The sequence below is a fragment of the Choristoneura fumiferana genome, chromosome 3 (assembly GCF_025370935.1).
Source record: "Choristoneura fumiferana chromosome 3, NRCan_CFum_1, whole genome shotgun sequence".
Lineage (NCBI taxonomy): Eukaryota > Metazoa > Arthropoda > Insecta > Lepidoptera > Tortricidae > Choristoneura > Choristoneura fumiferana.
The window spans coordinates 19591939-19607142 of NC_133474.1; the positions used below are offsets into that span (position 1 = coordinate 19591939).

A 15204-nucleotide genomic window follows, 5' to 3' on the forward strand; every position below is an offset into this window, starting at 1 on the left:
CAGGGTGGCTCATTCAGATCGGTCAGTATGAGTCGCGGGTGAGCAAGGAAATTCTTTTAGTTCATTGATATGGACCTCCGCAAAGTAACGCCTGTTTCAATAAATTATTCAGTATGGGAAAGTCTGAAAATATAAGATATACTAAGATCTGTTCTTAGGAACCATGTCATCGATTTTAATAACAAGAAAAACTTCATTCATACTTAAAAAATACCTGTAGTCAGCTCGGGAATCGAACCCGGGCAATTTGAATAATAAAACTTACATAGGTACGTCATAAGCAATAAAATGTTACTATGAAACACGATATTTTAAAATGAATAAAATGCATTGTAATTAATATTCTTTAACCCTTTTCTTGGCATTGTGTCATATATGATGCAAAATTTTAGATCATCTTTTGTATTCCTTTAAAGTTATTTTTGTTAGCTCTAGAAGAATCTAACGAGGCTTGAATTCAGTACACTTGTTTCAACTTGCCAAGAAAAGAGTTAATAATGCAGATTTAATTTTTCAAAACGTCCGGGTTCTATTCCCGAGCTGAGTACATTTATAAAAAATAGTATGAATGCAGTTTTTTTTGTTACTAAAGTCGATGACATGGTTATTGTAATTATTGACACAGAACCAACCGCAGGATGAGGTGCCTATAACCTGGAGGCTTTTGATACTGCACTTGCCGGTTGTCGGGCAGTTGGCACCGGTTACTCGATAGTGACGTGCCTTTTCTGACTTGCCAGTGGTATTTAGTGACGTGTAGTGTATAAGCTATTGGTTCCCTTAAATAAATAAACAAAACTGACCTGCAAGTTCTCCCCGCTCTTAAGGAAGCTCGAGAGCGCATCCTGGCTGACATGTACCTCCCCCTTGTACATAAACTCGAGCAGCGCTTGCATGTTGTCAGCCGTAGTGGCCTCCAGAATGACATAGCATGCGCCGGCATGGCTAGGCGGGGCTGTGTCGAACAGCTCCTGGAAATGCTTGCTGCACGCTGCTAGGATCACCTTGTGAGCTTTGAACTGGCGACCTGTAAATAAATAAACAATCGTCAGATGTTTCGCATTAGTATTTAGTGACAGTTTACCGGCCGGGATAATACCTGTCGTTTGACAAGAGTTTGTATGTGCGTGTACACGAAATATCGGGTCAGTATTTTCATATCGGTATTATACGGGCCGGTAAATAGTGTCACCTAGAATACTAGGTAATAATAACTGTCAGATGTTTTGGCTGGGCAACGAATGAAAGACCGCTGTGGTATATTGGGCCAGATAGACTTACGAGCAGGTGCGCGTATTTGTGGCTTGGTGAACTTTTCGCTTGTGTGTGTCGCCTGAATTCGCCAACTTGAGTGTTCAACACACCAGTGAAAAAGCTTGCAGATCTACATACTAGCATGCGAACTGACTCGTACTTCTAACTGGCATTTATTATTGCGTGGTTTAAATCGTGAATGGAAAATGAGTCCATAAAAATATTTCCAACATATTAAATGAATTACGACAATTTATAAAGTTACAGAACTAAAGAACACATTAATATTATCAAATCAAAATAAATTAATTTCAATATTATAAGCTTACCGCAGAAAACCTACTTCTTAAGATAAACGTAAGTAAAAGAATTTGTCTACTTTATTTATCCCCAGGACATTGATAATGAAAACTTAATCTTCCCTTTCCAAAAAGCTGAGGCGTTTAATGCTAAGTTTCTAGTTTTAGTCAGTCACGAATTGACTACAATTTACTATGTCTGTTACTAGCTTAAAAAAATAAAAATATTCGCCAATATTCCAATACCCATTGTTCCACCCTAAATTCCCTTACATAAATTATTTAAATCTTGTACTTCATCAATTATCCACTGGAGCGTATTAATTCGAGCCACTTCTTAATCGTTTAATATTCATGTTAAACACTCATAATAACTTGACGATAAATCGAGTAGGTACTTAGCGAATACCTACAAGTATTTAATTCTCTATATTAGCGAGACGCTCCTACACTACCTACGTAATAAATTGTTACACTCAAGGTGGCTGGCCGGTGGTCTCGGAAGGTTCTCCGAAGTGTATCAATGGAGCTTGATGTCATAATTATAATATCTGTATACCCGAGTTATATGAGACAGGATTCACGTGCTGTGATCTTAGAGTCGCCGCACACAACGTTTATAACACGCGTTGTCGACGTGTGCTTTCTTAATAGAGCTAAATAGTTGAGTGTCTATATTATTTTAGCTTGCGAGAATGTTAATATTAGCAATTAGCGTCATGTTATGTCTCATGTTTTTTCTTTTGCTCTGTGATTGTGATATTTAATGAATGACGTTAAATAATATAAAAATGTATTTTCTTTTTTTTTTGCTTTCTTTCATTAAAACGTACCTTATACCTTTTTTCAGCACAAGGAAGAGGAAAGGTCGCTTTGTTAATCGTTAGCTTCATTATCTACTTATTATTTATTATTCCATGCGAACATAAATAATTGTCATTTCTTGAATAGTTTTCGCTTAGATATCTTAATCGTAATTGCTTGCTTTCCTTTTCAAGGTATCTATCTTTGATTATATAGAATTGCCCCTACGCATGCTAGAGGTAGGTTCCTACTATTAAATAAAAAACTTACAACAAACGTAAGATAATTCAATGGTATAGTATTAGGGTACCTACCTATCTTCCTTGTGCAGATAAAAGTGGTACATCTGGCTGATTACGTCAGAGCGAGTCGCGCGGAACAAAATACGGTTAGCCTTGAAGTAGCAATGCGCTCGCGCAACGCGAACACAGCACGTTACAGATTGGTGATGCTTGTATGAAAAATAGAAAGAAATATTTCGGGGAAACCGGAAAGTTTCCACGGGAAGCAAACCAAGTTCTTGTTTATAAATCTTGTAAAATATAACTTTCTTGTTAATCGTTCAGTATTTTCCAGCGTATAAATGGATCTTCATTATTAAATACCTACTAGTGAAAGTATAATTATAGTAAAAAACCGGCCAAGGGCGTGTCGGACTCGCCCGAAATAGGGTTCCGTAGCCATTACCAAATTTTCTAAGGATTTCGTATTTTGTACGGAATATTTCAAGTTTAGGTATATTTTATACCTTGGCTGCTATTTACTCTGAAACTTCTAATAATTCTCAAGAAAACTTAACCGTTATAGTTTTCCTTGTAAGTTTAATATACTTACTACCACCATCCTGATTTTTTTTTTCAATTTTTTAGATTTTAGATGGGGAGGATGGACGCTCGATTTTGATGAAAATTTGCTCTTTAAAGTTGAATATTTTGCAAACAAATCACTGAATCGAAAAAAGGTCGGAAAAAGACCTATCCAACGATACCCCCCACTACAAGGTTGGATGAGAAAAAAAAATCACCCCCACTTTACGTCTAAGTATATGGCAGCTACTACTCTAAAAAAAATATTTTGAATGTTTTATTGTATCATTTTGTCGGCATAGTTTACATATATTCGTGCAAAATTACAGCTTTCTAGCATTGATAGTCCCTAAGCAAAGCCGCGGACGGACGGACATGCAGACAAACAAACAGAAAGACATGCCGAAACTCTATAAGGGTTCCGTTTTTGCCATTTTACTAATACTAAATACTAGGTAGTGTTTATCCTTTTCTTACTCACACTCTAACTGTGAAAAAGAGACGTCAGAAAAAAGGTAGCTTGCTAGACCCAGCTCGTTTCTTCCCTCATCAAAACATCGATTTAACAAATTGTTTTTTTATTCAAAGCAATTTTCCGCACAATAACCGCAAGTGTGCAGTCAGCCTTATTCGCTTCGCTGCATGAAGCACCGCCTTCGGATTACTTGCAAACACTTCCTTATTCGTGATCTTAGCTTCGTTCTGCACTTGTCTCTATGTATGTTAAACGCCGCCGTTCAAAATTCGACTTAGAAACGCTCACTCTCAAGGCACATTTTAATTTCTATTTGGTTCGCTAGCATTTGTTTATATTATGATTGTCTTATTGACACTTTTATTTGGAGGTGACAAAGTCCGTTTTAGAACAGCGCGTTTTTTGTAAATTGAACGCAATTGCATACTAAATAAACGTTAGTTACGTATTATTGTATCTTTTAGTTTCTTACAATTTGACATAGGGTGTTTAGGTACTCTTAGAAATGCGTAAGCAACTGCCATGAAATTCATTATTCAATACAATACATACTAAAACTTACAGCTGTCTTAAAGAGCTTAAGTAACTGTTGCCAACTTCGCCTAGGATTTACTGAATAATCTTTACAATTAATCAATGTGAGAGAATAATTGATTTCAGTAAATCGCAATTTCATTTTTGATTAGCTAAAAGTAAGGAAATCAAATGACTGAACTTTTTCGTCCTCGCATGTTCCAGTTACGTGAATCAGCATTTCTAATGCTGAGACGCCTTTTCTTTCAAAATTATGTGCCTCCAGCAGGTCTGGCTGATATTTAAGCCTTCATTTTTTTGGAGAATCGTCATCTAGGAAGTGTGTGGGAAACGCCTCTGCTTTTTATGTAGCAATGGAGAAGCACATCGTCACTAGGTAAGTGATTAACAGGCCTTCTTCTTTTTCTTTAACCCGTAACCACCAAATGCCAAGTGTAGGCCTCTAGCAGTGCACACCATTTCTCGCAGTCTTGCGTCTTTCTCGTTCACTTCTTTCCGGCAATTGCCTGAACTATTACTTTTTCAGGGATCGACACAACTCACTGAAATAAAACATGTGACTGAATTTTTAGCTATATTAATATGATGTTTACAAAGTTTTTGGTGCAATGGCGTACGTTCCAGCGGCCATAGACTGCAGAAATAGAGTCAATTTTTAACTCAGATTTGCAGATATGTTGGTTTTAAAGTTATTGGGTTGGTTTATTTAACTTTTAAACCTGTTGTCGCCCAGTGTTACATAAAGTTCCATGTCCATAAAACAAAATTTGACTTGCGCGGCAGAAGTATAATATTAACATGAACCAAAAATGTCTTCAGCTTTCCGACATTTCGGCGCCCTTGCCTTATTTATCAGTAAGCACTCAAATTGTGGCAACCACATGTAAAATTAATACGAGTACAGTATCGACGTTTCATGAGACTGTCAAATTCACCGGCCTCGATCTATGCGGTAATCTCGTCTATCAACCGTTTCACCTTCAAGCCCTCTATCTATGCATTTTGATAGTGGTATCATAAATAGGTACATCGTAACTGAAGATATGGAGTGTTTTTGATAGTTTTTAGGAAAAGGAAGTGTTATTTGAAGATATAATATAGTAAAGTGACAAGTCAAATATATAGGCTATGCGAGTTTTCGGCAAAACAATGACCGGGTGTGAAGTAGGTTTTGTTTGACTTCAGCTTAATTCTATCGAAAAGCATCAAGACTGACAGTAAGATTTGCATAATTTTAGTTCCGTTTTTCCCATAAGGGCCAATGCCAAGGCCCCAACCTCACGCACGAGGGCCCCGAAAGTACATATATTTGCAAAGAAAAATAAAATGAGTTATTGTTGTCAATGACATTCACTTTTCACTTTCCAACGGTACCCCATATTCCATTGATGCTTAAGGGTCCCGGCTTGTCCTAAAACAGCACTGCATCTGTTGACTGGTGAAAGACGTATTCCTATAAAGCTTCCGTTTTTAGGATTCCGTATTTCAAATCTATCATAATCAAGATACTCGCAAGCAAGATGAAATGGTAGATGTATTGGGTGTTTCGCCTTGACCTAGAGACATGAAATACGACAAGCAAAATCTTGCAGAACAAGTAAAGGAAAAAGATCAGAAAATCTCTGATTTGTAGTTACATCACATTCTTATTTTTGAATTTTGCAAATGGGTCAGACTAGCTAGATGTGTATTACATGTAACATGACCTTAAGGAACCCTCTTGTACTCCCAGTCCGTCGTGCACTTGACCTATTTTTGCTGATTTTAAGGTCTATTTTTAGGATTCCGGGGCCAAAATGGCAAAAACGGAACCCTTATAGTTTCGCCATGTCTGTATGTCTGTCTGTCCGTCCGTCCGCGGCTTTGCTCAGGGACTATCAATGCTAGAAAGCTGTCATTTTGCACGGATATATATGTAAACTATGCCGACAAAATGGTATAATACACAATTCAAAAATCATTATTTTTAGGGTACCTCCCATAGACGTAAAGTGGGAGTAATTTCTTTAAATTGCAAATTTTCATTAAAATCGAGCGTCCCCCCCTCTAAAATCTAAACCGGTGGGTGGAAAAATTTGAAAAAAATCAGGATAGTAGTAAATATATCAAACTTTCAAGGAAAACTATAACGGCTAAGTTTGCTTGAGAATTATTAGTAGTTTATGAGTAAATAGCAGCCTAAGGTATAAAATATACCTAAACTCGGAAGATTCCGTATAAAATACGAAATCCTTAGAAAAATATTACTTAATTTTTTCGTAATGGCTACGGAACCCTATTTTGGGCGTGTCCGACACGGTCTTGGCCGGTTTTTTTCTACACTAAAGTATGTCACAGCTTGCCTAGCAACTGCATAAATAATACAATATTTAAACCCCATCTTAGCCACACGCGAGTATGTATGAGGCCAAAATTAACCATACGCATTCTCAATAAACTCTGGCTATTCAAGTTTAAATAGACAACAATGTATACCAATACAATAAACGTTAGAACGTACATTACACAAGTTTGATTTATGTAAATCGCGTATTTTCTATGACGCGTGTCCATGGTATTGACGAGGAAACGATAAAATTAAATTGCACAATTTTCATGTGTACGAGTAAATAACTCTATTAGGTATTTTTAATAGAGATCGCGGATCAATGTACTTGTTTTTCTGTTACACATGTGTAAGTACCATCAGCAAAACCGTGCGTGTCGGTGTCGGTGTCGTTACGCGCAGCGCCTGTTCGTAACATGCAACAAAATAGATATGCAATATTAAGTTTTGATCGACTATTACTTCTCATCTAAAACCTACGAAGATGTGGTAGCTTAGGTTTCATTTTAAATTCGTATTAATTATATGATACTATTATAAAAATCGTCAAATCAACGACTTAGCTTGTGTTGGAGGGACACGTCACACCTTGTGATACCATGATAGCTTCCTTATGTTAATAACGGTACAATAAAAATTTGAAAAAAATGGCATCAACTTAACACTGTAAAGCAGTTACCTATATAATCCATGAATTCAAGGGCCCTGAATTCGTTTATTTCCTCATTTGTGACAAATTAAATTAATATTAAATCATAGCTGTTTTATTTATCATAAACAACTTAATGACAACAACTTCCGCTATTTGATTTTAATCGTAAACATAATTAACTTTACCTAACTATTTTAAAAGAACTTCTAGTTTTATTATAATGTAAGTAGGCGAGTTTAGTTTTGTAAACGATTAATGAAGGCGTGTGGAGGTGAAGGGATTAGATTTGAAAAACTGTAATTCTGTATACATTTTTACATTCACGAAAAAACTGTCAGTTTTATTCCCAATCTCATCGTGGTCATATATTTCTAAGGTGCGACGAATATTCTGCCATTTTTAATATTAATTTCAAGATATCATGAACAGTTTTCTAAGTTTGAATATTTGCAATATAATTTATTATTTTCTTCTTCTGAGACCGAATTCAATTTAAGAAATAATGAATAACTATAAAATGAACAAGCAAACATTCCAGCTCCATTACTATATTGACAAGGGCCCAAGCGTCCACACGCATCAATACAAAACGCATCATTGCAACAGCGGCCAGCTATAACGAGGAAATAAAACGACATTGGCGGCGCGAGCGCTTGCAACACTGACATTGGCCTAGTTCTGAGACCTACTAACGCTTATCTGTGCGTCACTACGATGCGTTGCCGTACAATTTTTGGTGTTTAAATGGCTTTTAAATTTATTGAAATGTGCCCAGCCACATTGCATCATTTCTTGTTTTCTTCATATTGTTTAAGCAGATACGTCAGCAAAGCATTTAAGCTAATAGTATGTTATAGCGTAATGTAATTCTCTCACTGCATTACGTCCTCAAATTTTATATAAACAGCTGGTTACGAGCCAATTAATAGGAAAATAGACTGAACTACTACCAGCGACACGCTTCATCGAGCAAAAACAATAGAACGACGACAAAGACGCCATAGCGCTACTGCTAGTATAATGGTATTCATTTTTATAAGCAACGTCACTAAACGGACGGATGCTTCCTCAGATAGACTTGCGAAAGAGGAAACGAAGGGACAGCTTTGGCTCAAAATGATGATAATATCGGTACATAGAGTCGGGACCCCTTCCTATTAGACCTGCATAGCTTAAATGGGTCACCGCCCAGCCAAATGGGACACAAAAAGGATGCAAGCGGCGACGAGTCTCGTTAGTACAAACTTTACTAATAGGATAATGGTAAATTATTGTTGAATGTTGACGTGGGCGGCAAATGAAGCAATAATAAACATCCAACACGGACCTATATTTGTGAATTACTAGGGTACGAACTTGTGATTAAAGTAGATTAGTAACTCGTTAGAGTAAAACTAGAAACGTAATGTACACAATGAAAACATTCTATAATTAATGGACTATTATGTAATGTTTACTTTGGTAAGTTAAAGTAGTTGTAGGGTCTGTGTAATACAATTTAAGTAATTGTTTTCAACAGAAGTTATACTTTTAACAGTAAAGTAAAGGACACAATGGATCACCAAAAAGGCTATAAGTAATGCTCGTGATGAAAAGAGGACAGACATACAGAACGTGAGACTTACACAAGGTTTAAAAAATAACGTTCTCTTTCTTCAGCAGATAGCATCGTCAATTACTTTATTTTTTTAGAAATTCGATTCGTTTTTAGGGATCCGGAGCCAAAATGGCAAAAACGGAACCCTAATAGTTTCGACATGTCTGTCTGTCCGTCTATCTGTCTGTCTGTCTGTCTGTCTGTCCGTCCGTCCACGGCTTTTCTCAGGGACTATCAATGCTAGAAAGCTGTTATTTTGCACGGATATATATATGTAAACTATGCCGACAAAATGGTACAATAAAAAAGTAAAAAAAAAAATTTTTAGGGTACAGTCACCAGCACCAATATCTGACACAACAAGCGTGCATAAATATCTGATACGACTCTATTTCTAGGGCCGGAAGAACATGTCAGATATTTTTGCACGCTCCGCTATGGCAGATATTAATGCTGGTGACTGTACCTCCCATAGACGTAAAGTGGGGGTGATTTTTCTTTTTCTCATCCAACCCTATAGTGTGGGGTATCGTTGGATAGGTCTTTGAAAACCATTAGGGGTTTGCTAAAACGATTTTTGATTCAGTGATTTGTTTGCAAAATATACAACTTTAAAGTGCAAATTTTCATTAAAATCGAGCGTCCCCCCCCCCCTCTCTAAAATCTAAAGCGGTGGGTGGAAAAATTTGAAAAAATTCAAGTTGATATTAAGTATATCAAACTTTCAAGGAAAACTATAACGGCTAAGTTTGCTTGAGAATTATTAGTAGTTTTACTCTTAAATAGCAGCCCAAGGTATAAAATACATCTAAACTTGGAAGATTCCGTATAAAATAAAAATAAAATCGTAATGGCTACTGAACCCTATTTTGGGCGTGTGCGACACGCTCTTGGCCGGTTTTTTATTCCTCTATTACTAAAATAAATAAAAACATACACGAGCAATATCTGTATTTAAGGATAAACACTGATGCTGTCCCTGGGTATTTTCTACGACTTCAATTATCACCGAAATAAGTGATCACGAGTGTATTATCTTGTGTCATACGTCGGTGCTGAAAGTCGCCCAGTTGGCGGAAACCCTTCTGTTAGGATGACGAATCGGTGAGTCCTTCACGCACATTTGTTTTCCGTAACAAAACAGTCAGTGTAATGCAAAATAGCGCAACCGCAACATTCTTTGACGATTCCATTATGTTGCTAGTCAAACCGAACCATTGTAGTGGTTTTCCATACTTGGTACCATCAGCCAAATATGTGGTCTACCACCCTAAAGTTGATAATCGTTTGCATGTCATGAAGCAATAATGCCAATAGACGTGTCTGTCAACTTGAAAATTCGACTTTAGCGACATATTCATTTGATAGGAACTTGTTTAAAAATTGATAGACCACTTATTTGGCTGATGGTACACGTTTATTTTGAAAACTGTTGCCATACAAAACTACAGAAAAAGTATAAACAGAGATCAGCGGATTCAGGCGCAACTATTGCGACTAATATATTACAAGTTGAACAAAAGCAGGTGCATAATAATACGTCATAAAATTGAATTTACATAACAAAGAATATGGAGAATACACTATAAATAAATATTAGGCATGCCACAGCTGTTTTTTTGATGGTGTACCAGCCGAGGCCGCGTTGCGTCGACGCAATGTTGAAATAAAGAAAGAAGACATTGCTAAGCCATTTTCAATGGCTAATATCCATAAACATGAACAATATCAATATTGTTAAACTAAAAACCGTTACGGAGATATGTAACATCCATCAAAACTAAATTGCACACAGCTCAGCTTCCCACTTTACAGAACGAAAGAGAAAATTCGTTGCCGGCAACGTAATCAGATCGAAAATCGGGTTGTCTACATACGCACAGGCATAGACATAGCCTGAGCCCGGATGCAAGTGAAAACGACATCAGAAGTGGGGTGGGGAGCACGACTAACCCCGTTTCCAGGCTCACCCACACAAGCAAACAATGTATAGATGACAACGCATCCCTAGCCAGACGTCTGTGTGCGCTCGCCCCGTTTCAAGGTCGACCGGGCTACGCTAGAGAGGGAGAGATACACACCCCCACTGAAAGTGCAAGCGAAATGTGCGAGAGAAAATCAATCTTGCACGGAGGGGGAAAGTGGGGGTACTGAAAAACTAGGTGAACCGTTTCGGACGCTCGGTCCGGGCTACGTGCGCTGGTTCGCGATGGTGGTCGTGCGTCTGGCGTTCGGCAAAATTGCAATCACGAACAGGCCAGAGGACGCTTTGGCAGAGACGTAGAAAAATCTTTGTACATATAACGGGCTTATTAAGTATTCGCCGCTCAAAGCTATTCTAGTCAAGACTAGGTTTTTGATACAGACAAATGGATTCTAGACACGTTCATCCTTTGTGGATTGGTAAGCTGCTCATGAAGTGCTGTCTAGTATTACAACAGCTTTATATAACGACTTTAAACAGGGGTTTTAACTACATAATACGTATGGATCAACACAACACCGCATAGGTAACAACATTTCACTAAAGTTTTTAATGATGAAAATAGCAATACAATCGCAAGCCTTTATAGTGGATGGTTAACTCACAAATTATGATTGAGTTTTTGACTGGGTGCACGAAAATGTGATTTATTTATCGTCCATTTTTGCTTGCCTCGTGTTTTATTAATAACAAAATTTAGTTGTACCTACTATGCAAAACCTTAAAGCTGAATAATAAGCCTTTCGTGAAGTGTTGGTTTAAAATAGAAACAGCATTAATAGGCAGCAAGCACGCTACACAAACCCAGCTAATAAAAAATATTAATTTGATTTAAAACTTTGTAATATTTCGTAGTTTCCGTAAACATATATCAGTAACATAACGTTATTTTAGTAGGCTTCGTAAAATTGGTAGTGGCATAGCCCATCAAAAATAAAGCCGGGAATAAACTTTACTGTTTTACACCTGTAAAACGGTGGTCAAGGACTTTAGTTCATGAACCACCATGGAACCTTTTCCATAGAAAAGTCATTACGATTTTCCTTATTAATTAATGCGATGTCACTACATTACGTTACATCGTAGCTCATGAATTAAAGTCCTTGGTCGTATACAAAAATAACAATAAAATAAACGCTAGCCAATAGTTTGATAAGTACAAGATATCTGTAGGTACTTTGATACGTAACTTTTTCTTTCCCTGAATTGAAACCTAATACCTTACCTATGTCAATATGTGAGACTTTTGCTTAGGCTGCATAACCTACGTAAACTGCTAAGGTTTTGGTTATATCAAATTTGGAACTTGACCTAATGTATTACGACAAAAAACTACTAATCATAATGTTCATGTTTAAACTCGTCACCAATGCGGAATTCAGTAATCAATAGCAACTTATCGGTCCATTCCAATGAATTTAAAACTCAAGTAAAATTCCAAATAGTTCGAACGTTGCACACCCTAAATCATTATCTAATCTGTCAAGGAAAATCTACCCCGAGCACATCCCTCATGCGATGCAATTAAAGGACAGAACCCTGCATACTCCCCCTAAAGGGTTAAAAATTCGTGCCTCCAGTAACCATGCAACACATTACCCCCGGGAGTTATGGGGTGGCTTTTGTTTTACGTATAATGCACTCAAGTATAGCTTCAGGGGGAAACCTTGCGGTATTAACTTCCCCCTCCCCCATTTCCCATCGTTTGGGCGACCACACCATCACCTTCATTTTTGACGTTAACCTAAAACCAACCATGTGATAAACGCCAGTTTAATGTTTGACGGAGTATAAAGAAACGTCTCAAGATTGTCATCTCCGTGGCAGTAGAAAAATAAACCAGTCCATTAAGATATTTTCCTGACGTTGCGTTTACGATGATGATGTACTTTAGGATCGGCAGAACTACCTATCAATGTTTACTATGTATTTTTGAGGAACAATTGAAAAATCTCTCGTTAATGTTCTAAGTCAGTTTAAAGAAGTTTACTATGATATGACAGTTTATAATCATATAGTTTAGTTATTGATTTATTTGCCAATTTAAACTCAAATAAGATATGATCGAAACTGTCGGTGTATTACATTAGATCAATTCGAAACACATTATTGATCTTAACATCGAAATTGAGCTATAAATAGGACATAAACCACCTTTTATTGAACGTAAAACTGAAATCACCTCTCCTCATCAAGTATTCAAGATTTAGCGACGAACTATTGTCGACGTGTGTCTAAATCTTTAAGCCCTCGGGCCCTCGGCGAATGTTTATCTGTTATAGCTTATCGTGGCGTTATTTATCGCTTTAACTATGATAATTACAAATTTATCTATGATCGATTTGCAGTTCTAAGATTTGAAATCGCTATTACACAAAATATTATTTGTAGGATGCAAATAGGTACGAAAATTACTCTACCTATTGATAGTAATAAAATCTGTAATTATACCATAATAGTAGTTTATTTTAGATGTAAAATCTGAAGCACACTTCAAATACTTACCTACCTACATACCTACTCGTATTTAAGGACGTAATCCAGTGGTATAGACAAAATATTCAATGTGTTGCCTCAAAGTATCGCCGCACAGAGTTGCCGAGCACAAACAATCCAATATTTGCCACGTAAACCTCCGCCCGCCCCACATTTGAATAAATGCACGCACCAAATTCACACCAGAAAGTGAAACCGTAAAAATGATGCAAAAGAGCCGGTTGTTTTCCAACTGGCCGGTGTTTTGGCACAGTGTCGGTAATCAACTACGTGGGGCGAGATATCGAAGCACCGCATTATACTGTGTTAAGCGTTATGTGACTCCGTGCGGTCCGTGTCGGCAGCTGGAAAACGGCCAAGTCGAGTGTGGGGGCATTTGGGAGGCTTTTTGGGTAGGCTCGGAGGGTCGGTTGCCTCGCGACACATATAGCGGCTCGGTCGATAAGGGAAGCGGGTCGTGGCGATGCGTTCGACGAGCAACCAAAACGCATAGAATGCGGTATACCTACTGAAAATGTTAAATTTGAAATCAATTTTAACAACGTTACTAAATTACCAGATAATGTTACGCGTAATCTAGAAAAATTAACGTAACAAGCATGACAAGGTCACGAAGCGTCGATAATTTTGACACGAGTAGCTCCTAGATAGCGTGAGAGCAGCAAAGAGTGACAGCCTACATCTTAGCAAAGGAGCATTATAACGAGAATTCGAAGCGGCCATGCAGAATAACGAGATTCACCCCAGCCACACGAGGTAAGTGGCAGAAGAGATCCAGCGAATATCCGACGTGCGATACTACTGGTGTAGAAAAATTTGTTCATATTCATGAAAACAAAAATGGAAATCCTTTACAGACCCAATATATAAAAAAAAAACCTTTTTTATTGAGCATTTCTTGATTTCAAATACTGGCTTTGAGCCTTAAATCAGGGCAAAATGCAGGACAATAAATGACAAGCAGCGCATATCAATATGTATGCAAATTGAAGTCAATTATACAAAGGGTTGCTAAATAAGCATTGTCTATTTTAGGGTTTTATGCCTTTTCAAAGGAGCCATCATTCACAGTGACTATTAAATATGTACATACTTATATACTTATGTAGAGAACTTTTTTTTTTGTTCATCTTCTAAATAAAAATACAATACACAAAAGAAACAAACTCGTACCTAGCATAAGAACAGGGTGCAACCTTTTTCCAGCCATTCTTTCTAATTTCCTTAACACGAATTTTACGCAGATGAAGACACGGTCCAAGGCTAGTTCAAAATAAATTTCAATTCCCAAAAAGCCATCTCCACATAAACTGCAAACATTTCAGCCGCCCGGTCCTCAGCGGCGGGTGACGCACTCCTCGGCCCACCGCCCGCCTCCCTCCTCGCTGCGTCTAGCACACTTGTTTGGAGCGACCTCGAAAAGTTACGACTGGAAACCTTACAGGAAAAACTCCTATAAAATCCATTGAAACAGCCCTGCAAATTAACTGCAATTAAGACTTCATTGTGAAGTAGGGTCAAACGGTCGTTGAAAAAATTCAGAACTTCGTAACGTTACTGTTGTTTTAACAATGGCATTGTGGTTTTTCTTTTCGTTCGCTGAATGTGACCTCAAGTTTTGAAATTTTCTCTTTAACTACATTATATCACGGATAAACTTCAGTTTTTTTCAAGGCTCGTTGCATATTGTTTTAAGGCAACGTTCTAGTTAGCGCGTTTGCGTTTGATACAACTTTAAGTGTATTAAGGCGGGTGTGTCATCAAAGTCCGCAGTTAGTGAGATTTGACAACAACTATTCAGCTCAGCTATTCCCCGGCAACGCATTCACGGGCGACGTGACGTGCGTTAATTAACACCCAAATTTGAATAGAAATGCCTACCCGCATGCTATATGCACGAAGCTTAGTGTAAGTTTACAGCATTATTAAAGGAGCCCCCAGGTGAAATTTAATATCGGAACGTTTTACTCGGTTTTA

General features: G+C 37.5%; 1 protein-coding gene across 3 annotated transcripts in view; it reads right to left on the bottom strand.

The window, feature by feature from the left end:
- The window catches only part of chinmo (Chronologically inappropriate morphogenesis), a 127217-nt gene that overhangs the window by 14216 nt on the left and 97797 nt on the right, over positions 1-15204 (bottom strand). For all 3 annotated transcript variants that reach the window (XM_074086120.1, XM_074086119.1, XM_074086121.1), the window contains one exon: positions 804-1027. In XM_074086120.1, coding sequence (XP_073942221.1) covers positions 804-1027 — 224 coding nt within the window. The remainder of the gene's footprint in view (positions 1-803; positions 1028-15204) is intronic.